Here is a 26,226-nt window from a genome sequence, read left to right as displayed (position 1 = left end):
TTCAGAAAAGTTGAAAAAAAATTGTACAAAGAACATACCTACCACTTAAAACAATTGCTAATATTTTGCTATATTTGTTTCAAATTTCTACACCCACAAAGTATTTTTAGCTAACCATTTCAAAGTAAGTAGTATATATCATGACACTTCAGCCAGCATCTCCTAAATATGAAGACATTCTCTTCCATAACCAAAATACATTATCATACCTAAGAAAATTAACACTATTTCCCTAATATACCCCAATACCCAGTCTGTATTAAAATTTCTCAAATGTCCCCAGAATGTTATTTATAGCTATTTGTGTTTGAACCAAAAACTATCAATGATCACATTTTATATTTACATGTGATATTCTTAGTCTTGTTTAATCTAGAATTTTAATTCCCCATTATGTTTTCAAAACATTGAAATGTTTATTTCAGTAAAAATGTTCAAAACCAAGGCCCTCAAATTATAATTAATCTGTAGAAAGATTAGATTTAAACAGATGTAGATGAATTAATTAAATACAGGTACAACCTAATAATCTAAAACTAATCTAACCATAAATGTAGATTAACTCAGCACATTATGCTTTTAAAAGAACATTTCTGGAACACTGGGCTTTAACTTCTGGGACATGCTAGAAAATTAAACATAGGCATTTTTCATACAAAACCCAAAGCTAATTTATTAGGGAGACAAATCAATTTGGCACATATAAATTACAATCAAGCTTTCAGAACAATAAAAGGGGACAAAAAAGAAATTCAGAGAGCTTGGAGAGTAGATTGGCATCAGTGCAGGCAAACAAACATAGCCAAAATAGTTTTACTGGTCTCAAATTATCATGCACCACTGTTCTCTTAGAGACATTTGTAAAGAAAAATGAAAACAGATGTGAAAATACCTTAACCTTTCAAAGTTAAGAAAATACATATTCATGAGTTATTTCTATTTTAGAAAAGGCCATCTGGCCAATCACTGTAATTGTATTCAAACCTATTAAACTTAACTTTTTTTAGTAAAAACAATTTAAAGCAGTGGAAATGAACATTCTTCCCTATTATTTCAGTGGTATTTCCCTAGTCTTCATTTTCAAAGTTGTACATGTATCTCAATAGAAGGAAGGGAAGACTGGTAATTAGGGGAAGAGAAGGTCTAGGAAGTCTTTCAGCTGCTACATCAAGGACTACATATGAAAAGGAGAAGGAGAATACATGAGAGTCTTGAGAATAGGCTATAATTTTCAAGCCACAACTTGACCCAGACAAAGGTTTCAGTTTCAGAGAGAAAGGCAAATTGGACCCGAGTAATGTACCTAGGAAGAAAGTAGGCCTTAATACAGTTGTACTGAGGTTCCTGGTTAAACACAGACCAATGACAGGTGTTTAACCCTTTTCCTTTGTGTGAATCTGTTAAAATGGCAATATAGAATTTGTGTGCAAGGACCAAGAAAAGAGGACAGAAGGCAGCTGTGGATCTGAGACTTTAATGAATTTCTGGAAGGCAGGTGAATGGAGGTGTGCTATCTGATTTGGCAGAGAGAAGAAGTTCTAATCCAAATTCTGACAGAGATGAGTAACAAGTGAGTCAGAGCATCACTGAGAAGCCTGCTGCTACAGACTGAATGTCTATGTGTCCCCTAAATTCAGTTTGAAATATTAACCTCCAATGTGGTGGTATTAGAAGGTGGAAAGTGATTGGGTCATGAGGGTAGAACCCTTAGGATGGGATTAGTACCCTTCAAAAGAGACATCAAAGAGCTCCCTTATCTCTTCCACCATGTGAGGACACAGAGAAGACAGCTGCCTCTGAATTAAGAAGAAGGACCTCACCACATACTGAATCTGCTAGCACCCTGATCTTGGACTTCCATCCTCTGAAACCGTAAGAAACAAATGTCTGTTGTTTATAAACCAGCCAGTCTATTGTGTTTGTTACAGCAGCCTGAATGGACTGGTATCTCTAGAACACTAGCACTAGGACTAGGTTGACCAGGAGAGGTGTGGGGCAGAAACCAGGGCAAATGGCCTAATGTCTATGTGAAGCAGCAAAACCCCAGGTTCACTTCCCTGGTCCTTGCCCCATAAGAGAATAGAATGTTCATTGGAGAAACTGGTCTGGAGAAAGTCTAAGTGCAGTCACCAGTGTCAGTGGAAAATAGGAATGAGGTACATAAGGCAAGTAGGTGATAGGCTGCAGGCCAAACATGAGACCTTCAGCCTCTGCCTGTCTCCTATATCCAGAATCCAGAATCACCCCTTTCTTTGTCTCCTCCCTACCACTTAGGCAGGAGACTAGAAGATTCTTCTCTAGAGAAAATGAAGGGCTCTAAGGAGCCAGATTCCAGACACTGGGGACTCTAAAAGAGGGAGAGCTTATCATTGCTGGAAACTGAACAGGGGAAGCATTTTTTACAAGATTTGTTTATTTATCTTTAGAAGGGAAGGGAAGGAGAGAGGGAGAGAAATATCAATGTGTGGTTGCCTCTCGTACGTCCCCTGCTGGGAACTGGCCTGCAACCCAGGCATGTGCCTTGACTGGGAATCGAACTGTGATCCTCTGGTTCGCAGGCCAACACTCAATCCACTGAGCTATATCAGCCAGGGAAGGGGAAGCATTTTTAATGCAAAGAACAGGAGCAATATTTTGGACTGAGTTTCAGGAGGCAAAGGGATATCCAACTTTCTGGAGATATCCTGAAGACACTTGGAAATGTATAGGAGAAACAAGGCAGGTTTAGAAATGGTCTTCAGGAGAGCAATATAATCTCTACGTGGAAGGTAGATCTCATTTCTACAAATGTGTGCTGGCTAGTTCACTTCCTGATGTGTCCATCTGCTGGTCTATCTGTCCATATATTCAACAATCAGTCAAAATGTCAGATAAATATGCCTATGCTAAGAGCAAGGAAGAAGTGCTATGAGAAACAGAACCTTGGACACTCCTCTTACAGAGTTTCTAAATATCTGGACTACAAAGGGTATATTCTTTCAGACATTAATTTGTAAATGAATGTCTTTTTTAAATTATAAAATAAAAATTTGCTTAATGAAGGACATCTGGAAAGCACAGAAAGAAAAGGTATTAAGAAGAAAATTACACACTTGCCACTCAAGGCCAACCATTCTTATTTTTTTTTCCTGCGTCTTTGTTTTCTTCTATGCACATTTATGAACATATATAGTCAACCGTGAATAATCAAAATGATATTATATTGCCATAATATGTTTCCAAACATAGTCATACCTTGCCAGAATCTTGTATCATTTTGACATTTTCAGAACCAAATTTATCTGAGTAAAGTTTAAGGAGTCTCTGAGAAATTTCTGACAGAGGTGTGAGCTTGGGTTCTTTGTAGATATACTCCTTTCCATCTTCATCTTCAAAGAATCCCTGTGACATAGAGCACAATTAGAAAACTATCACCAAATACAAGCCCAAGGCTACCACCCAGGAAGGGTATTATAAGGGTAAAAAAATATAAATGACTCTAACATAAAATCCTAACTAAACAGGCTTTTCAAATAGGAAGGAAAATGATAATAACATTAAGTCTGGGTACAAAGATAAAGGAAAAACACACAATTGCAAACTCATTCGCAAATGCTATCATTAAGTGTTGAGTAAAATGAAAGACTGGAGATTTAAGACTGTGTTCTCTCGATGAAGTCTGATGATGGGATTCAAGCCTGTTTCACATTCCCAAGAAACGGAACTCAGCAGCCTGCTCGAGACAGGCCTCAGAAATACACATACATCCCTTCTCCTGAATGTTCCCACTTATAGAGGATTTTATGGCATAAATAGGTCTAGAATAGGTTTAGCAAAAGCTATGTAAAGTTTGTATAAATTCTATTTTGCTATACTGATGAGAAAAATATTCAAGGGCTGTAGCATGATATCAGAAAATATTTTCATTATTACTAGTCATATGGTATCATATCACCAACATTTGCATTATTATCATGCTTTAGCACCAAGCATGTCTGAATAAAAACAAGTCTTAGAACTGCATGGGAAGTGAAAAAGGTTGAAAATTTATAAGTGCAGATTGGGGTTAATATTGAACTAAATTAAAATAAAACGTTTCTCATCTAAAATGGAAGAGGAAAAATGGTGGCAAAACTACAGTATGTGTTTTAAAAAAGCAGGCTAATATGAAACCAAAAAAACCCCACATCAAAATAGGAGTTTAGATGCAGTAATTTCACTTCATTATTTGCTTATTAAGCATTTACTGTAATTACCTCCACATCTGTTTCACTGTCTGTAAACTGGTATTGCTATGAAGTTATAAAAGACAATAACAGGATAAATTTAAGGTTACATAATGCTCATAGAAAACCACACATTCTAAATAAATGGATTATAATTTATATCATTTAGTTATGTTAGAGACTTGGAGGTTAAACGTTCAGTTAAATTTAAATTAACCCATTCATGTAGGGTTTCTGAAATATTACAATGTAAATATACTTGTGGAGATACTATATTACAAGACATAGAAACGCACAGGGATAAAAGAGACCAGAAAGTCTTAACTTTGGTTTAAAACATGCAGTATAGATGTATGAGGACACAGATGATTTATTTCTGTAAATGAAATAAACTGTTAATTACTTTGGAGTCTGTAATGACTGGACAGATTAATACATACAGACTTAGAAAAGAAACTTTTAAACCATATGAAGTACCAAAGATGCTGCTAAGAAAGTCTTATGGAGGAAGAACTTACCGCTGCCTTAAGAAAGTAATAAGGAAAAAATAGGAAGAAAAAAAAGCAGAAAGTTTACTACTGAGAAAGATAACAGTCATACTAAATATGACAAATTCATGAAATTAGCATTTATAAGCAGAAAATTTACAAAATACAATTTTATGGAGTTAAAAAAATAAAAAAGGACTTGGGACAGCCTACAGAGTAGAGAAGAGGCTCACCTGTCCAAAGAAGGCCACTCGGAAGTAGGTCCCCAGGAGCCTGCGGCCTGAGTGCATGACCTCGGTCACTTTGCTGTAGGCCTGGTGCAGAGTGTCATACAGATGGGCTAGCCTCTGGAAAGCAGAACAAAACCCATATCTTCCTACTTGTAACTAGTAAAATCAATTTAAAAATAACAAATGAGATCATGTGGGTGAAAAATCCTTGGACTTGAGTTTTTAGAAAAATCAAGAATATATTTTGACTGCACAAATATCAGTGATCATCTCTGAGTTGCAATATTTCCTATCCAAAGGGCCAGTGTGAATATAAGGACTCATCAAATTTCCACAATGTGGTAAGCAAATTCTGCTTTCAAATTAACATGAAATGTCAGAGACAATAAAGTCTTAACATGATGTTCTTAGTCCTTAATTTTCCCATGCAGGTACAGCAACAAAGCATTACAAGAAAAAAAGGCACCTGGTGCTTATAAAATTGTTCCTGGCAACCTTTCAAAAGTAGAGTGCCAAAACTAACAATCTTTGTTGTTTTGAGATTTGGGGTCTGTGTAGAGGTGGGGCCTGTGTGTACAATGCCCGATGGCTCTGAGGATGGTGACTGCCGCCACCAAGTGTCAGAGACCACTTGCTCATCTCTGACAGTGGTCTGTCTGCTCTCTTGCATGTAAGAAAGTCTGGGGACGTATGTCACTCCATTGTCCTATACACTGGAAAAAACAAACCACTCAGATACCTCAAAATCTCTCCGCTTCTCATAAATGGGGATGATGAGTTTATAGATGTCAGCAATCAGTTCATAGCGTTCAGCCTTCCAGAGTCCATCTGCACACTGTTCTAGGAGCTCCATGAGCACATCCTGATCAAAGAAGAAGGCCATCAGCCAGAAAAGAGTGTTATATAAGGAAGATGACATTGTATTCCTTGCAGAATGCATAACTGATTAAGATGGTTAGGAGGAAAATTTCAAAATATAGAGTATTTTTCATTTTTATTTTTTAAAACTTTTTTAAAAAAGATTTTATTTATTTATCTTTAGAGGGGAAGGGAAGGAGAGAGGGAGAGAAATATCGAGGTGTGGTTGCCTCTCCTGTATCCCCTGATGGGAACTGGCCTGCAATCCAGGCACGTGCCCTGACTGGGAATTGAACCGTGGTTGTTTGGATCACAGGCCTGTGCTCCATCCACTGAGCTACACCAGCCAGGGAAAAATATGAAGTATTTTTTAAATTAATTTCCACACTTGTTAACAACTCATCACTATGTTCTTTTATTTAATTTTTTAAAATATATTTTATTGATTATGCCATTACAGTTGTCCTATTTCCCCCTTCATTCCCCTCCACCTTGCACAGTACCTCCCCCACCATTCCCCCCCTTTAGTTAATGTCCATGTGTCTCAAGTTCTTTAGATTCTATATTTCCCATACTATTCTTGCCCTCCCCCCTATCTATTTTCTACCTATCGTCTATTTTACTTATTCTCTGTACCTTCTCCCCCCTTCTCCTCCTCCCACTCCCCTGTTGCTAACCCTTCATGTGATCATTTCCATGGTTCCGCTCCTGATCTAGCTGTCCTTTCAATTTGCTTTTGTTTTAGGTGTGGTTGTTAATAACTGTGAGTTTGCTGTCCTTTCACTGTTCATATTTTTTATCTTCTTTTTCTAAGTCCCTTTAACATTTCATATAGTAAGGGCTTGGTGATGATGAACTTCTTGAATTTGACCTTATCTGAGAGGCACTTTATCTGTCCTTCCATTCTAAATGAAAGCTTTGCTGGATAAAGCAATCTTGGCTGTAGGTGTCTGGATTTCATGACTTGGAATACTTCTTTCCAGCCCCTTCTTGCCTGTAAGGTCTCTTTTGAGAAATCCACTGACAGTCTGATGGGTACTCCTCTGTAGGTGACTGTCGCCTTATCTCTTGCTGCTTCTAGGATTCTCTCCTTCATTTTAATCTTGGCTAATGTAATTATGATATGCTTTGGTGTTTTCCTTCTTGGGTCCAACTTCTTTGGGACTCTCTGAGCTTCCTAGATTTCCTGGAAGTCTATTTCCTTTGCCAGACTGGGGAAGTTCTCCTTTATTATTTGTTCAAATAAGTTTTCCACTTGTTGCTCTTCCTCTTCCCCTTCTGGTACTCCTATAATTCAGATGTTGGAAGGTTTAAAGATGTCCTGGAGGTTCCTAAGCCTCTCCTCATTTTTTTGAATTCTTGTCTCTTTGTGCTTTTCTGTTTGGTCATTTCTTCCTTCCTTCTGGTCCACTCCCTTGATTTGAGTCCCAGTTTCCTTTCCATCACTATTGGTTTCCTGTGCATTTCCCTTCATTTCAATTTGTTTAGCCTTCATTTGTTCCTCTAATTTGTGACTATAATCAACCAGTTCTGTGAGCATCCTGATCACCAGTGTTTTGAACTGTGAGTCTGATAGGTTGGCTATTTCTTGGTCGCTTAGAGTTATTGGCTCTGGGGCCTTGAGTTCTTCTTGAGCCATAATGTTTTGGTCTATTCCCGCCTGTTACATATGATGGGCAGAGCCCTAGGTGTTCACCAGGGTGGGGCCACTCAGTTGCTGGATTGTGACGCTGTGTGTGTGGGGTGGGGTCAGAGAGGGGCAATGGCGGTCCCTCTGCTGCTTCCTGCTGCTGGGACTTGCGCAGTCTGTCTCACTGCTCACTTCTTCTCCTGGTTTATCTGCACGCAAATGTGTGACTGTAGTCAGCCTGCTGCCTTGCACCCTCACTGGGTCTGCCCGTTGCAACCCCATGCTTGGGATCTGCCAACCGCTGCCTGTGCACCTGCGTCGGTCTGGCTGAGTTTTCCTGCACAACCCGCATCAGCCAGCCCCTGGCCCTACCCTTCTTACCGGTCTGGCTAAATGGTTCGTTGTTGTCAAACTTCGGTATAGTTCAATTTTCTGTGTTTTGGTTGTGTTTTTGTTACTAAAACTTTGCTGTATTAAACTTGGTTTAAGACAGTGTTTCCACCTATGCCTCCAGCTTGGCCGGAAGTCACCTATTTAAATTTAATTTTGATTTTTAGAGAGAGGGGAAGAGAGAAAGAGAACAGAAGCACCAATGTGAGAGAAACATAGACTGGCTGCCTTCCTGATGTGCCCCAGTTGGGGATCTAACCTGCAACTTAAGCACATGTCCTGACCGGAAACAGAACTAGTGACATTTTGCTTTGTAGGATGAAACCCAACCAACTGAGCCACACCAGTCAGGGCACTATGTTCTTTTTTAATGAGCCATTTTCCAAACATGTTTGCAAGCAGAAATGAAGGGTCACATTGTACAAGTGTGTAGTAGTTAACTATAAGGAAAAAATTGACACTTATAGCCTCATGTAGGCTCTCAATATTTGATCTTAGTTCTCTTTTTATAAATATAATTAGAAAAACAATTTTTTCCTTTCTGAGGAATGATGTCAATGCTGAGACATGAAGAGTTACTAAGCATGACTTCAATGCAAATTATAAATCTCAGGATAACTCAGTGATGGTGTGTGGTAGGCATTAGGCCTGCCTCACCAAAATCCTTTTCACCTTCCCTTGGAGATTTCTATTTACTGAATTTTGGGTAGTCACCATGCCTCTATTAAAATTCTTAAACTAGATCTGGCCAAGATGGAGGTGTAGGTAGATAGCGTCCCACCTCCTTGCACAGCTAAAAAAAGGACAACAACAAATTAAAAAACAAAAAACAATCAGAACGGCCAGAAACTCAAACTGTATGAAAGTCCGACAACCAAGGAATTAAAGAAGAAACATTCATCTAGACTGGTAGGAGAGGTGGAGACAGGCAGACAGGGTGAAGAGGATGACCAGCAAGAGGTGCTGGTGGACCAGCCAGGCAAGATGGCAGCTGATGGACTGGGAGGTCCCATATTTTTGTGTGGATAAACTGGGAGGCAGCAACTGGGGAGAGAGACAGACTGTGCAATCCAGGGTTCCAATGCGGGCAAAACAAAGTCTCAGAACCTCTGTAGAAATCTGTAGGGTTGTAGTAGTGGGAGAAACTGCCAGTCTCTTGAAAGCAGGTCAAGAGCCCAGCAAGCAGCTTACTTTCCTCTCTGACCCCACCCCATATACAGCGTCACAACCCAGTGACGTGGGTTGCCCCACTCTGGTGAACACCTAAGGTTCACCCCTTACAACATAACAGGTGAGCTGAGACAAAGAAAGATGGCCCAAATGAGAAAACACATTGAAACTCCAGAAAAGAACCTAAGCGATAAGGAGACAACCTATCAGATGCAGAGAAATGCAATGATCACGCTGCATTTCTCTTTTTCATATACTATTAGATTCAATTTGCTAATATATTTTTAAGGCTTTTTATAGTTGCCTTTAAATATGTTTGATCCTCTGTCATACTGTAAATGAAGAGTAGGGCCTGTCACAAAGATAAATACTCTGAATTAAGAGCAGCAGGGATTTATTTATTTAACAGTAGTCAGTGGATCTCTGGGTGAGTACTGGGGAGACCAATGATCAAGTGAAAAAAGCATTTCCTGCTCTCATAGAGCTGAGATTGTGGAGACATATCCATAAGGAGATTATAAAAGATGGTGGTAAGTGTGCTGATGAAGAAATGTGCAGTGAATCAGGGATGCAAAGGAGTGGTATCCATCAGTGATGAGGAAAGGGGGGTGCATAGAGGACTGAAGAAGGTGATGACTGACTGGTAAAAATTGTCAGGATTTAGGAGGCAAAGGTAAAAGATATAAGTGGATGCAGGAAGGATGAGAGGGGAGACATTCCAGGGAGAGGGAACAGATAGGCAGACATGGGGAAGAAGGCAGCATGATGTGGGAGGAATTTGCAAGTAGTTCGAAGTACTGGATTATAGAATTGGAATCAGAGAGTAGCAAGAGATGAGGTTGGTCATGTGAAAATGATTTAAAAAGTACTACATCGTCACACTTGAAGTTTTTTATGCGTCAAACATAAATTAGTAATTAAATATTGATAATTTTATGAGACATGAAAATGTGTAAAGACATACAACTATCACAACAATGAAATAATATATAAGACAGATGTTAGTAGATTTTAATATAATGTTCTGAGACTTCCAGTCAAGATGACAGTGTAGGCAGACATGGCTTACCTCTTTGCACAACCACAGCAAAATTACAACTAATATATAAAACAACCATCACTCAGAACCGTCAGAAATCAAGTTGAATGGAAGTGTGATAACTACTGAATTAAAAGAAACCACGTCCATACAGACTGGTAGGAGGCAGAATGGGCTGGTCCCACATCCACATGTGGTGGGTCAAAATTCAGGAGGGATATCTCAGGAGCAAGGAGTCCCAGCCCCACACCAGGCCCTCCAGCCTAGGATTCCAGTGTCACAAAAATATGTCCCCTTAACTTCTGGCTACAAAAACCATCAGGGTTGAGTCAGTGGAAAAACTTGCTAGAGTACAAAGTAGATCCCCTTAAAGAACTCACACATGAACTTCCTCAGATTCACTCCCTCTGAGCTCCAGTACCAGAGTAGCAGCTGGTATATGTACCAGAGTAGCAGCTTGAAAGGAACCAGTGGCACACAGGGAGGAAATGAAATGTCTGACATCAAGGTGCAAATTGGCAGTCAGCTTTCTCCCAGACAGAAAGGTGGGCAGAAGCCATTGTTCCTTTTCTGAACCCGTCTCTCATAGAGCCAGCAGGTTGCTGCTATATCTGAGACTATCAACCTGGCTAACACTGTTCGCCCTGCCCTGGAGATCACCTGTGGTTCCATCCCACCCAACTTACGGCTGTTAATAGACTGGTCTTGGCTCATGCTTCGCAACTTCCTAAATCCTTTCAAACAAGCAAGACCCAGCCTCAGTGGGCCCACAGCCCCTGTACCTCTTGCTAAGTGGCCCCAGGCACAGCACTAGCAGCAGCCAGCCTAGATTCACAGCTTGGCTTTGACTGGGAATCTCCAAGCCCAGCACAAGTAGCAACCATTCGGATTGCTTTATAGCTCAGGCAGAATACAAGTGGTGGCCAACCTTGACCTGCAACACCCAGGAAACCCCAGGACCTGTGCACCCAGTTGACAGCTACAGACCATGTCAGAGCACCACAACCCTGCCCTTGCACAGCTAATCCTCCATGAAGGGCAGAGGTTGGTGGTAAGTGGTCACAGCCAGTCCTTGCAGATGACTGGCTAGGGTAAATCCCTCCCATTGATCTGACAATAACAACTAAGGCTCAACTACAAGAGGAGAGTGCACTCAGCCCACACAAAGGGCACACCTCAGTTACCCAGCTTGCGTGATAGGGGAGGCTGTGCCACTGGACCCTACAGGACACCTACTACATTAGGCCACACTACTAAGACATGCACTCAAAGCAGCTCTACCTAATACATAGAAACAAACACAGGGAGGCTGCCAAAACAAGGACACAAAGAAACATGGCCCAAATAAAAGAACAGATCAAAAACTCCAGGAGAAGAACTAAAGGAAATGGACATAAGCATTCTGGCAGATGCAGAGTTCAAAACACTGGTTATAAGGATGCTCAAAGAACTTATTAGTGAGAACTTCAACCGCATAAAAAAGATCCAGTCAGAAACGAAGAATACACTAATTGAAATAAAGAACAATTTATGGGGAAAGAATAACACAGTGACTAGAGCCAAGAACCAAATCAATGATTCAGAACATAAGGAAGCAAAAAACAACCAATAAGAACAAGAAGAAAAAAGAATCCACCCCTCCCCGACCCCAGTCCAAAACAATGATAGTTTAAGGAGCCTCTGGGACAACTTTAAGAGGTCCAACCTTCACATCATAGGGGTGCCAGAAGGAGAAGAGAAAGAGCAAGAAATTGGAACTCTGTTTGAAAAAATAATGAAAGAAAACTTTCCTAATTTGGTGAAGGAATAGACATGCAAGTCCAGGAAGCAGAGAGAATCCCAAACAAGATGGATGCAAAGAGGCCCACATCAAGACACATCATAATTAAACTGCCAAAGGTAAGATAAAGAGAGAATCTTAAAAGCAGCAAGAGAAAAGAAGTTAGTTACCTACAGGGGAGTTCCCATAATAAGACTGTTAGCTGACTTCTAAAGAAGAACTTTGCAGGCTAGAAGAGATTGGCAAGAAATATTCAAAGTGACAAAAAGCAGGGACCTACAGCCAAAATTGCTCTACCAAGCAAAGCTATCATTTAGAATCGAAGAGCAGCCCTGGCTGGTGTAGCTCAGTGGATTAAGTGTGGGCTTCGAACCAAAGCGTGGCCAGTTTGATTCCCACTCAGGGCACATGCCTGAGTTGCGGGCCAGGTCCCAGTGTGGGCCAGATGGCAGGCAACCACACATTGATGTTTCTCTCTTTCTTCCTCCCTCCCCCTCTCTCTAAAAATAAATAAATAAAACCTTAAAAAAAAGGAACCGAAGAGCAGATAAAGCACTTCCCAGACAAGAAAATACTAAAGGAGTTCATCACCACCAAATCATTATTATATGAACTGTTAAAGGGACTTATTTATGAAAAAAGATAAAAACTATGAACAATAAAATGGCAAAAATAAATATCTATCAACAACTGAATCTAAAAAATAAACTAAGCAAACAAGAAGAACAGAGAGTGAATTATGGATACAGATAGCATTTTGATATCTGCCTGATGGGAGGGGTTGTGGTAAGATGCGTGAAGAGATGAGAGGAATTGCAAGTTTTTTTGAATTGTAACAAATAGATAGTTACAGAATAGCCATGGGAATATAAAGTACAGTATAGGAAATGGAGTAGCCAAAAAATTTATACACATGGTGGGGGGAGTGGTTGCCTAAGAGAGTTGGTGGTGCTGGATGGAGGGAGGCAAAGGGGGAAAAATCAGAAAAAACTTGTACTAGCATATTCAATAAAATATAATTAAAAAAATAATGTTCTGTCTATCCACATTAAGGCATCTGTATATGGCAGCATTTCAGGTAAATTTTTAAACGGTCCTGGATTTTGCTCACTTAATGAATATATGTAAAATAGAGTTTATGAGTAATTTCCTGGGCCAAATGCTCTTAAATGGGAGGCTAAAATTTGAGTATTATTTTTACTCTTGCTTAGTCAAACCAAAACCACATGGAAAGTTTAATAAAGTGAAGCCTGAATTCAAGTAGCATGTCAATACTATAGATAATTGAGGTCATTATGAAAAAATCTGTTGTGTTTGGTACAAAATGATGGACTTCAACCAGAAAGGTTGGAAAATGGGAAAATTTGATGGACTGAACTGAGTTTTATAAATAATTATGCAATAAATATAATTTGGGAGGAGAGAAGATGTGGGTGAGGTAGGTGAGCAGAGTCCACTTCCCCCTGTGCACGGGTGGAACACCTAGCTGATCTTCTGAGAAACAGTGAACAGCCAATGGTATCCCAGCTTATACGAAGATTGGAGGCCAAAACTGTACAGGATATTGAAAAATCAGACACTAAGGAGAGTGCTTTGGGACAATAAGGTCCCCAGGACCACTGCGGCAACCAGGGCAGCTGCAGCCCCAACCGAGTATACCACAGGATTCTAGGGAGAGTGCCAGGTGAACGGCTCCATCCCCTGGCAAACAAGGTTTGAGCAGCACCTGGAGAGATCTGGATGCTTGAAGTCACTGGGGGAAAATAAGGACAAAGTGGCAAACACACAGGGGGGGTGTGCACCCACGGAGACTGTGGATGCTGGCTGGGAAGAGTTGTGCAGTGACGGACCCTCACCTGGTCACTCCCCAGTTTGGTTCAAGAACTGGGCTAGAGGCCAGGCACTTCTTTGGTGTGGCAGGCTTGAATAGGAGGATTTTTCCAAAGAAAAAAAGAAAAAAGAGGCACTCAGCGACTGTTCAGGGAATTCTCTGTAGCAGCCACACCATCCCCTGTGCCCCTACTCCACCCAGCCGTATACTCACACCTGAAGCCCGGGGGAATGTGATCCCGCAGCCCTGCAGTTACCCATCCTGCCCCAGCAGCAGAGGTTGAGCACTCACACTGGAAGCCCCAGGAACTGTGAGCACCAAACCCCTCTGCCCAGAGGTACCTCCCATCCGGCCCTTGTGCCAGGGACCTGCAGGGCTCAGGGAGTCAGCAATCCCCAGAAAGACTTAACTCAGTAGGAGGGCTGAACTACTGTGAAGGGACTCTCAAGGAGTCCCTAGCATCTAGGACAGCAAAGAGTGAGAAGGTGTTGTGTGAGTTGCCCCAACTGGTGCACTTCAATGACAGAACAACTGGTAGACTGAAGGCATAGGCTAGGTGCAGAAGGGGATTGGGGGCCTGCAGCAAACTGAGGAACTGGAATGGAGGCTGGGCAACTGCTAAGAGTGTGGCTCAGGAAGGGAGAAAAGCAAAACCAATTCCTCCTCAGCCTGCTGCAGCCAGGAAGACCAGCAGAACTGGCTTGGATGGTTTAAGACCAGCAGGCAGCTTTTTTTTTTTTTTAAGATGTTATTTATTTATCTTTAGAGGGGAAGGGAAGAAGAGAGGGAGAGAAATATCAATGTATGGTTGCCTCTTGTGTGTCCCCTGATGGGAACTGAACTGTGATCCTCTGGTTCGCAGGCCTGTGCTCAATCCACTGAGCTACACCAGCCAAGGCAGCTTTTTGTTTTAATACCTTTTTAAAAAACTCCTTCTTCCTTTCTTTCCTCCTTTCTTGTTTTATTCCTTCTTCTTTCCATTCTTCCTTTCCTTTTTTATACCTTCTTTCTTCCTTCCTTTTTTAAAAATTCCCACAAGTGAATTAAATAATTACTGACAATAAAAATTGGAGCTGTGAAAAGACCAGAATTAGACCCAAAGAGGGGTCCATCCCAACAACTGAGACAGTGGGACAAATTTCACTTTGCTGCTCCAGAGAACTTGCAAGTTATTGTATATTTGTATTATTATTTTTTCATTATTCTTATATATTTTATTTTATTAGTATTTTTTTCTCTTCTTTCTGTTTAGTCTTCTTCACTTGGCTTGTTAAATTATATTGTTTGACTGGTCTCCCTTGTTCTCTCTTTCATAGTGTATTTCGAATTTCCCATCTTTCACTTCACTTGTGCTCCAGTAGCACACTACTCTAGGTCCTGTACTTCCTATTCTTGTTATTCAGATCACACAGATTCTGTCATATGATTGTTGCCCCATTATTATTGTAAATAATTGCTGTTCCATACAAATGTAAATACTACATAGCACCCATCCTGAATCTTAGCTCACTTCACTGTTTCTTGAACTTTATTACTGTTGTGGTTAACTCTATCCTCTTGCAAACCACACCTATTTTCTACCCTTTACTCTCACTTTACCTCATAATCTGACCTCCACAAGCTCACTGCTTTCTAGACCCAACTCACAATCATTCCCTGCCCCTAATCAGAGTCTTATCTTTTTTTCACCCTTTCTAAAAAGTGGCTAGTTGGGTGAAATATCATAGTTAAAATAATACATGTTGAAAGGATCTCCTATCTCTTCTCTATGGGTTGGTATATTAAATACCATAGAATACATCCCCGCTATCTTGAACCATTTTGCCCTCCCTGTCCAACTGATCACAAAAAAGAATAGGTGGGAGCTGTGAACACCAGGACACCTGCTCGAAGAGGAACCCCACCAACAAAGGACCCAGCAACGGGTAACAACAGAAGATGAAGGAGGGAGTGGAAGCCACACTAACCTTAACCCAAGATGTATCTGGAAATAAAACTAAATGGTGGAGAAATTACCCAGAAAAAACAACTGAACAACAGTGAGAGAGAAACCTCAAAACTACATACACACAGAAGAACCAGCTTTAACACAACCAGTCCACGCCTGCACAACACAATACAAGGGGTGGTGGACAGAATGACCCTCAGTTAAACAGCTGGTGGGAAGGACTCACCAAAGAAAGATCCAACAACAATTAAAACCCAAAGACAAACACAGAGACAACTTAAATGACAGCCCAAGACCAGTGAGCTTGGGAGATCAAGGAGACAGCACACTGAATTTCACAGGTCTTCTACCATAGAAGTTCACAATATAAGCCCAGGGAGTCAGAACAGATCAATTTAAGAAGCAGAGGCTAATAAGAAGAGTCTCACAAACAATGGTAATAAGACAAAGAAACAATCCCCAAATGAAAGGAAAAGAGGAAGCCTCGGAAAGAATGCTAAATGAAATAGAGGCAACTCAACTAGCAGATACTGAGTTCAAAGCAATGGTTATAAGGAAGCTCAATGATCTCATACAGAATTACCAAAAACTACAGGGAAACTACAATGAACCCACTGAAAAGTGTATCAACATGAAAAAAAGAAATAGAAACTATCAACCAGGGCCAAGAGAAAAAATAAAGAATACAATTTCTGAATTGAAGAACGCAGTAGAAGGAATCAAAAGCAGGATAAAGGAAGCAGAGGATCAAATCAATGAGTTGGAGGAAAAGGTAAAAAAAACCTCCCAGGAATACAATAAAAGACAAAAAGATTCAGGGGAATGAAGAGGTGTTAAGGGAACTGCAAGACAACATGAAACATAATAATATCCATATAATAGAGATAACAGAAGGAGAAGAAGAAGAGCAAGGGATAGAAAACCTGTTTGAAAATTAATGATGGAAAACTTCTATAATCTGATGAGAGAACAAGTCACACGAATCCAGGAAACACAGAGAATCCCATTAAAAAGGAACCCCAAAAAGCCCATTTCAAGACACATCAAAATTAAAATGGCAAAATTCCAACACAAAGAGAGAATCTTAAAGGCAGCAAGGGAGAAACAGGAAGTAATATACAAGGGAGACCTGATAAGGCTAGCAGTTAAATTCTCAGGGAAATGCTCTAAGCCAGAAGAGAATGGCAAGAAACATTCCAAGTAACAAGAACCCTACAAGAGACCCACCTCAGGACAAAAGACAGAAAGTGAAGGGCCAGAAACTAATTTTCTAAGGAGGAAAAAAAAATGAGGTAGCAATACTCACATCAGACAAAACAGACTTCAAACAAAGGCCATAAAAAGAGACGCAGAAGGTCACTTCATAATACTCAAGGGAAGAATCCATCAAGAAGACATAAACACTGTAAATAGATATGCACCCACATAGGAGTACCCAAATACATATAGAAAATCTTCGAGGACTTCAACAAAAATACTGACAGTAACATGATTATAGTAGAAAATTTTTACACCCCACTGTGGAAAATGGATAGGTCTTCCAAACAAAATATCAACAAAGATGTTGTGGCATCGAACAATGCCATAGATGAAATGGACTTAACTGATATATATAGAGCCCTTCATTCCAAAGAAGCTAAACACACCTTTTTTTTTTTCAAATGCACATGGAACATTTTCAAAGATAGAGCATGTGACAGGACACAAAACAGACCTCAACAAATTCAAAAACACTGAAATCATATCAAACATTTTCTCTAACCACAAGGGTCTGAAACTAGAAACCAACCATACAATAAAAACCCCATAAAACTCAAACTCATGGAGATTGAATAGCATGATATTTAACAATGAATGGGTCAAGAATGCAATCAAGGACGAAGTTTCTGCAAACAAATGAAATTGAACTCACAACAATACAAAACGTAAGGGACATAGCAAAGGCACTCCTGAGAGGGAAGTTGCTAATGATACAGGCCTACCTGAAAAAGATAGATACATTTCAAATAAACATCCTAACCCTACACCTACAAGGACTTGAGGAACAACAACAGAGACAGTCCAAAGCAAGTAGAAGCAAGGAAATAACCAAGATCAGAGCAGAATTAAATGACATAGAGACTAAAAGCACAATTCTAAGGACTAGTAAACCCAGGAGCTTGTTCTTTGAAAAGATAAAAAAAAAAAATCAACAAGCCTTGAAGCAGGCTGATCAAGAAAAAAAGAGGGGACCCAATAAGCACAATCAAAAATGAAAGAGAAGAGATTACAACTGACTCCACAGAAATACAAAGGATTGTAAGAAATTACTATGAAGAACTATATGCCAGGAAATTTGAAAACCTAGGTGAAATGGACAGATTTCTAGAAAAATGTAATCTTCCAAAACTCAATGAAGAAGAAGCAGAAAGCTTGAACAGACCAACTACAGCTGACAAAATTGAAGCAGTAATCACAAAGCCTCCAACACACAAAAGCCCTGGGCCAGATGGTTTCACAGAAGAATTTTTCAAAGCATTTAAAGAAGAGCTAATCCCTATCCTTCATAGATTATTCCAAAAAATCCAAGAAGACGGAAATCTCCCAAACTCTTTTTATGAAACCAGCATCATCCTAATCCCAAAACAAGATAAAGACACAACAAAGAAAGAAAACTTCAGGCCAATATCGCTGATGAACACAGACACTAAAATCATCAACAAAATACTGGCAAGCTGCATCCAGCAATATGTTAAAAGATCATACACCATGATCAAGTGGGATTCATCCCAGGGATCTAAGGATGGTATAATATTTGCAAATCAATAAACATAACACCACAAATAAACAAAAGCAAAGACAAAAATCATACGATCATAACCATAGATACAGAAAAAGCATTTGATAAGGTAGAGCATTTGATAAGTATTTTTATCATTTATGATAAAAATACTCAGCAAAGTGTGAATAGAGGGAACATTCCTCAACATAATAAAGGCCATACATGAGAGACCTACAGCCAACATCATACTCAATGGGCAAAAACGTAGAACTTTCCCACTAAGATAAGGAAGAAGACAAGGCTGTCCACTTTCAGCACTCCTATTCAACATAGTATTGGAAGTCCTAGCCATAGCAATCAGACATGAAAAAGAAATGAGGAATCCGAATTGGAAAGAAAAAAGCAAAACTGTCATTGTTCGCGGATAACATGATGGTACACACAGAAAATCCTATAGACTCCAAAAAAAACCTGCTCAACCCATGCCTGGGTTGCAGGCCATTTCCCAGCAGGGGACACACCAGAGGCAACCATACATTGATGTTTCTCTCCCTCCCTCCTTCCCTTCCCCTCTGAAGATAAATAAATAAAATCTTAAAAAACCCTGCTCAACCTAATAAGTGAATTTGGCAAAACAGCAGGATACAAAGTCAATATTCAGAAATCAAAGGCATTTTTGTATACCAACAATGAAATATCAGAAACAGAAATCAGGGAAAAAATCCCATTTGATAGAGCAACAAGAAAAATGAAATACCTAGGAATTAACCCAACCAAGGAGGTAAAAGACCTGTACTCAAAAAACTACACAACACTGAAAAAAGAAATTAAGGAAGTTACAAACAAATGGAAACATATACCGTGTTCGTGGATTGGAAGAATTAACATCATCAAAATATCCATACTACCCAAAGTAATTTATAGATTGAAGGTAATACCTATTAACATACCAATGGCATATTTCACAGACATAAAACAAACACTTCAAAAATTTATATGAACAACCCAAAATAGCTGCCACAATTTTGAGGAAGAAGAAGAAAGTAGGAGGGATCACAATACCTGACATCAAACTGTATTACAAGGCCACTGTAATCAAAACAGCCTGGTACTGGCATAAAAACAGGCACATAGATCAATGGAACAGAATAGAACCCAGAAATAAACCCAAGGCTGTATGGTCAATTAATATTTGACCAAGTGGGAAGAAGCATAATATGGAGTAAAAATAGCCTCTTCAACAAATGGTGTTGGGAATGCTAGACAGATCCATGCAAGAAATAAAACTCAAGAACCAATTTACACTATATAAAAAAATAAATTCCAGGTGAATAAAAGACTTAAATTAAATATAAGTCATGACATCATTAAAGTCCTAGAGGAAAACATCGGCAGGAAAATCTCAGACATTCCACACAGCAACATCTTCCCTGATATGTCCCCTAAAGCAAGGGACATAAAGGAAAGAATAAACTAATGGGACCTCATCAAAATTAAAAGCTTCTGTGTGGCTAAAGAAAACAGCACTAAAATGCAAAGAGAACCAACTATATGGGAAAACATATTTGCCAATGATACCTCAGACAAGGGCTTGAACTCCAAAATACATGAAGAACTCACATGACTCCATTCTAGGAACACAAAAAACCCAATTAAAAAATGGGCAAAAGATCTGAACAGATACTTCTTCAAGGAGAACACACAGAGGGCCCAGAGACATATGAAAAGATGCTCAGCATCACTAGCCATCAGAGAGATGTAAATTAAAACCACAATGAGATACCACTTCACAGTGGTCGGAATACCCATCATAAGCAAAGCAACAAACAAGTTTTGGAGAGGATGTGGAAAAAAGGGAACCCTAGTGCACTGTTGGTGGGAATGCAGACTGGTGCAGCCACTGTGGAAAACAGTATGGAATTTCCTCAGAAAACTAAAAATGGAACTGCCTTCTGACCCAGCAACTATGCTGCTGGGATTATACCCTGAGAGCCCTGAAACACAATCCAAAAGAACCTATACACCCCAATGTTCATAGTAGCACAATTGACAATAACCAAGTGCTGGAAGCATCCTTAGTGCCCATCAGCAAATGACTGGATCAAAAAACTATGGTACATTTACACAATGGAATTCTATGCAGCAGAGAGAAAGATGGAGCTTCTATGCTTTGCAACAGCATGGATGGAACTGGGGAGCATTATGCTAAGTGTAATAAGCCAGGTGGTGAAGGACAAATACCATATGATCTCACCTTTAACTGGAACATAATCAACAAAAGAAAAAAGCAAGCAAAGTATAATCAGAGACACTGAAATTAAGAACAATCTTATAATAGCCAGAGGGGAGTGGGGAGGGGATAATTGGGGGGACGGGTTTTCCGGAACTGCTATATAGGACACATGGACAAAACTAAGGGGGAGGGTAGAAGCAAGGGAGGGAGGTAGGTTTGGGTGGGATGGGGCCAAGCAGAATGGGGAAAATGGAGACAAGTGTCATTAAACAACAATAAAGTAGTTATTTAAAAGAAAAGAAAAATAAATAAATATTATAATTCGATTGTAATAAAAACTTAGGAAATAACACATCATCAACTTTTATACTCTACTAGACTTTATCTTTTTTCTGACTCAGGAGGCATTTATAGAATCTATAGTTTATCAGTCTAAAATTACTTTTTATAAAGAAATGGCAATATATAATATGAAAAGCAGAGTCTGTGCAGACTTTATCCAGTAACACACTAAAAATGGCTTTTATGAAAGGTAAATTCTTTTCTCAGAAAAGTAGAGTATACATTACTGAACATCTGAGCTAAATTTGCAAAGGTAAATTATTCAAGGTAATGTCAACTCCATACCTAGACCTTTTTACAGCTGGTGCATCAAGTAATGATTCTTTGAAAAGAACAAAAACAAAAAAAAACAGTGACCATAGGTAGTTAATTTGAGAGAACATATGTCAAAAACACAAAATTATATAGTGTCATAAAAACTAAGATATCACAGTGACTAAATATTGGAGCATATAAATCAGTAGTAACTCCACAGATTAATTGACTTAGAATCCTCAGGAAGCATTTCACATCAAAACCAGAACTCATCCAATGGTGAGACAGTAGTGACTTTGAAAGGCAATCACACAGAAAACCTCATGGCTTTACCACTCTGTCTAAAATTTAAATGCCAAGATACTTTTTTCTAAATTGTTGATATACATAAGGAACTGTAAGTAATTAATTACTGGTTGGGGGAAAAAACCCTCAATGAAATTAATGCATCTGAAAAATACACATTTTATGAGGAGTCTTAAAAAGCCCTCAGTGCACTAGGCTCATAAACCATTGAGGAAGCTATTTAAAATGTAATTAGCCAGTGCTAGTTTTAAGTGTGCCACACTGATACAATGATGGTACTTAGCACCTGTCTGTGGAAACAGCACACTGATGCTGTGCTATGCAGGATATTTAAAATGTTTTCATTTAAATGCCATTTGCTCCATTTCAGGATTAATTTAATTTTACCTTTACGGTATAAAGCTAGATATTGTCTGTATTACCTGCCATTCGGGAATAACTGTGAATGTGCAACCTGGCTTGGGCAAATGCTATACTTCATGGCATAATTCAAATTACCACCTGTGTTTCTCAAGACACATCTGAGAATCCCTGGCATTAGAATAGGCACCTGGGATGCTTGATAAAATTCAGATTCTTAGGTGCCACACCCACCCAAATGAATCTGGGGATGTATGTGTTTGTGTGTGTGTTGGGGGCAGAAGTACAGTGACTTGTAACAAGAATACAAGTAATTTCCAAGCGTACAGAAGTTTGAGCACTAAGTGAAACTTTCTGAGGCAGGCACCTCATTTACACATTCCTAAATTAGCACATGACACACAGCTAGTTCATGGAATGCATCAACTTATGTTAATATAGAAATGTCCAGGTCACAAAGAGCTGAGACAACTTGGAATTCATATTCGAAGAGAGTGGCTTATGTGTTTCTCCTTGAAGGGAAGAAAGAATCAAAAGCAGCATAGCTTGCTAGGACAGTGACAACATCTTGCACACCCTTGTATTTCAGTACCTAGCTCAGGGGAGAAGCTTAGCAAATATTGGAAAGTGAAGCAGGGAATATGTCCTGATATGAGTCAAGGTGGGGCATTAGACTAGTTCCATGCATCAAGCTCACTACTCACTACTGCTCTTATTTTGGGGAATCATTCTAATAGTGAGAATACACTACATAACTCTCGGTCAAGGAAAAGTGGATGATTAGAAAACTTTATTGAATACAATCATCAAGCTTGGATAAGATGTAAACAGAGGAATCATCCAATATATTCTGCTACTACACCTATCTCTTGAGATGTTCTACAGATGTAAACATTTTATGTTTGTTACTGGCAGCTGTTTCTAAATAGAAACAATTTGGCTAATATAAGCCAGACTTGCCTGGTTAACGTCATATTTACTATATGCAATGGTGACAGCTGCTACTTGGTGAAACACCAGTTGAGTGTGCTTGACACAGTTGATTCTCATTCTCATGATTCATGGTAGTTACATTGTATAAAATCACCATGAACAATAAATTAGTGAATACTGAACCACTCCTTGGGGAAATAGAAAGTTAGGTTCCTGGGAGCTCTTGTTACAAAATTATGGCAGACCAATGTACATAACTTTGTTTTACATGTGTTTCTGTTTAAAGAAACTTAATTTAGTATATATTGTTGATTCATTAACATTGAACGCATGGCCAAAAGCACTCATGACTAAACAAAGCTTATCTAACACAAGTATTTTCTCTGTAAGGTACATCACAGACTTCCTGTGCTTACAAACACTAGACAACACTATACTTGGGGGCCATTTGAAACAGCAAAATCACTAGCTTAAAAATGCAATAATGTGAAAAACATGGCACTAAATAGAAAAGGACACCTGTTTACAGCATGAGAGCTGAACCAAGAAAGCAGAATGCTACCCTTTTCCACCTCAGTTAGGAATAGGTGAGTTCATGTTTTTTGCCATTCTGTGCATGTCCCCAATGACCACAAAAGTACCTTGATGAGTACTGATTTGGGGGGGTTACAAAGAAATTTTAGCAAGTGGGCAGATAATGAGGATGGACTGCATTTTCCAATTTCCCCTCTAGAGTCCCTCTCAGCCCTCTCAGCCCTGTTGTCTCTGGCTCTGTGCTTCGGGAGGCCGATGCTCAGGACTACTGGCCTGCTCCCTGTCCTCTAGCTCCTGGCTGAGTTGGCCAATGGAAGGCCCAGAGGGAGTCTGGGGGTCAGGAGGAGAGTGAGAGTAGGGTGGTTACTTGATGGCTCCCTCCCTACAAGGGTGCTAGGATTGCACTCTCCCCTAAATAAAGCCCACAGGTCCTATCAGGCTGTGCCTGTGTACTTTCTCTCTCTCCAACCTGAGTCCAGAGGTTGAAGGGTGGTAACCCAGCTGCTGTTAACCTCAAGGAAACTGCAATATTCCTTGGTTTTCCCAAGCCATGTCCAAACTTTCAAAAATAGTCCCTTGTTAGGGATTTGCCATTTTCCCAAGCATGACATCTTTTTCCTTGTAGAACTCTGACTGTCTGGCATAATGAGGGAGGGATCTCAAACTACTTGGGCTGTGTAGAATTTTTATATCACAGCAGACTCAAGAGTTCTTCTCTCTGCACAGGATCCAACTTATGAAACAAAATTGCAAACAGAAATGGAATGTTCCTTTTTTTTGAAAATCCACACCCTGGGATGTTTTTTAACTGATTTTGGAGAGAGAAGAAGGGAGAGAGAGACAAGGAGAGAAAGACTGAATGAAACATCAATCGGTTGCCTCACATATGCACCCTGACCACAAATCAAACATGCAACTTAGGTACATGCCCTGACTGGGAATTGAACTGCAACCTCTTGGTATACTGAATGATGCTGCAACCAACTGAGCCACCTGGCCAGAAAGGGATGTTCCTTTTCATCTAATCAAAAGAAGATGGAGGGAGTCTGCCCTTCAGCTCAGAGTTAGGAAAGATAAACTGCAACCAATACAAACTCACTGAGGCCTGCTGAGAGAAGAATTGTGTATTTCTGGGTAGCTTCTCTAAAATCATTTAGGGGAATATTAAAGGTATTTATATATATCTAATAATGCAAGTTAAATGGATAATGATTTCTTATTAATCTTTTTGTATTCCCTTCTCTGGCAGAGATTTCCAACTTTCTCTTTTTCTTAAAACATCCTGATAGCTAAAGCAAAAATGTACACAACAATTTCTGTTTTCCTGGCTTTTGGGACACATGTTATCCTTTTCATCCCTGGCTGGTTTCGATCTTGATGTGCAGGGCTTGCTCAGGACTTTATAACCCTGTGTGGAACATCCTAATCATTATAGATTGTCATGTACTATGGACCTCGTTAAAGATTTTCTAACTTTATGCTTCAAGGTCAGGGTGGAAAATCCTTATTCTGAAAATAACTGATAAAGTTAATCTCTACCACATGTTTAGCTATTGCTCAGCGTGGGCACCATTCACAAATTTCCCAATAAAATTGGTACCTGATTTCACAGGCTAAATCTCTAGGCTGTAGTGATTATTCCAGGCTATTATTTAATCAGATGAGCAAACTTGAGCTTTATTTTATGATCCCTGTGGGACAGGTTCCTGAGAACTGTTTACTTTCAAACCTTTAATTGTTCTTGACACCACTGATTTTTTCCTTATTGAATTCTAAACAAAGTGCTGCACTCCAAAGGTCTGACTTGACATGGAGGACAAAGATGGTTTCTGTGAGGAGAAGATCCATTAAGCCTCTTCTCAAGAAAAAAACCCAGTTAAAACTGGCCTTGAAGTGAGAGGTTCAAAGCCAAGAGTGTGTGCTCTGTTGCTTTACCTCAGTGGCAGGTTTCACATTTCACAGTGAAAAATAAAAAAATTACCACCTGTTCTGGTGTTTCAAGGTGAGGAGACTGCTAAACTGTTAATGCCATATAATAACCAAGTTGCACTTTTTTTAGGATACGAAGAAAACTTTATTTATTTTGGTTAAAATTATTTTAACATTTACATATAAAAAACACTCAATATATTACCCCCTTTTCTCATGTTTTTAATTTAGAGCATCCTTTGAGACCAGACATTTTATGATAGGGGTACTTAAAACTTTTGGGGCTTAAGAACCGTTTATATGTCATAAAAATTATTTAATACCTTAAAAATTACTAAGAACCTTTATGTATGTGTTATCACTCAATATTTACAATATGAGGAATGGAAACTGAAAAAAGTAAAAGTACTTATTAATTTAATTAAAATAACAATAGTAAACTTAATGCATGTTAACAAAATAACATCAAAAAATTTCATTTCCAAAAAAGTTTAGAGAGGAGTGGCATTGTTTTATGTTTTTGTGACTCTCTTTAATGTCTGAATTTATCATGGAAGAAACCTGGATTCCCATAGCTGCTTTCTCCATTTATTCTGTTCTATGTGCTGGTTTGAATGACATGTATATACAAAGAAAGTCCAGCCTCACACAGACACTCAGTTGGAAAAGTAAGGACCTCAAAAGACTTTCTGAGCCCAAGGCAGGATGTCTGTGCATAGGCGCTACCTACCTATTGGCAAGAACATGATTAAAATTCTTCCTATTAATTGTAGGACTCCACAATATAAGAACAAGTATAACAGAGGCCATAGATATTTATTCCTTTCTCTGTTCTTTCTTTCAACATGAAGAAAGAAACAATGTGATTTTCTCTAAAAGAAGGGCAGGATTGAAAAGCTTTCCCGTGACTGTCCCATTCTACCCTGAGTTGAGGGGAGGCAGGCACGCGTGACAAACCCTACTGGCATATATTCAAGGAAGAGGAAATTCAGGGAACATAGCAG

General features: G+C 39.4%; 1 protein-coding gene across 22 annotated transcripts in view; it reads right to left on the bottom strand.

Moving 5' to 3' along the window:
• DOCK9 (dedicator of cytokinesis 9) overlaps positions 1 to 26,226 on the bottom strand; it is a 354,977-nt gene that overhangs the window by 16,274 nt on the left and 312,477 nt on the right. For 12 of the 22 annotated variants that reach the window (XM_037065816.1, XM_037065821.1, XM_037065832.1 and 9 more), the window contains 5 exons: positions 5,663 to 5,785; positions 4,927 to 5,040; positions 4,724 to 4,729; positions 4,236 to 4,271; positions 3,235 to 3,381 (listed from right to left, as the gene is read on the bottom strand). In XM_037065816.1, coding sequence (XP_036921711.1) covers positions 3,235 to 3,381; positions 4,236 to 4,271; positions 4,724 to 4,729; positions 4,927 to 5,040; positions 5,663 to 5,785 — 426 coding nt within the window. The remainder of the gene's footprint in view (positions 1 to 3,234; positions 3,382 to 4,235; positions 4,272 to 4,723; positions 4,730 to 4,926; positions 5,041 to 5,662; positions 5,786 to 26,226) is intronic. The other 10 variants (XM_037065829.1, XM_037065835.1, XM_037065818.1 and 7 more) reach the window with 2 other exon arrangements.

The sequence above is a fragment of the Sturnira hondurensis genome, unplaced genomic scaffold (assembly GCF_014824575.4).
Source record: "Sturnira hondurensis isolate 20B ecotype Veracruz unplaced genomic scaffold, ASM1482457v3 Scaffold0016184, whole genome shotgun sequence".
In the NCBI taxonomy this organism is placed as follows: domain Eukaryota; kingdom Metazoa; phylum Chordata; class Mammalia; order Chiroptera; family Phyllostomidae; genus Sturnira; species Sturnira hondurensis.
The sequence above is the reverse complement of the archived record's forward strand: the minus strand, read 5'-3'. Positions and strand labels throughout refer to the sequence as shown.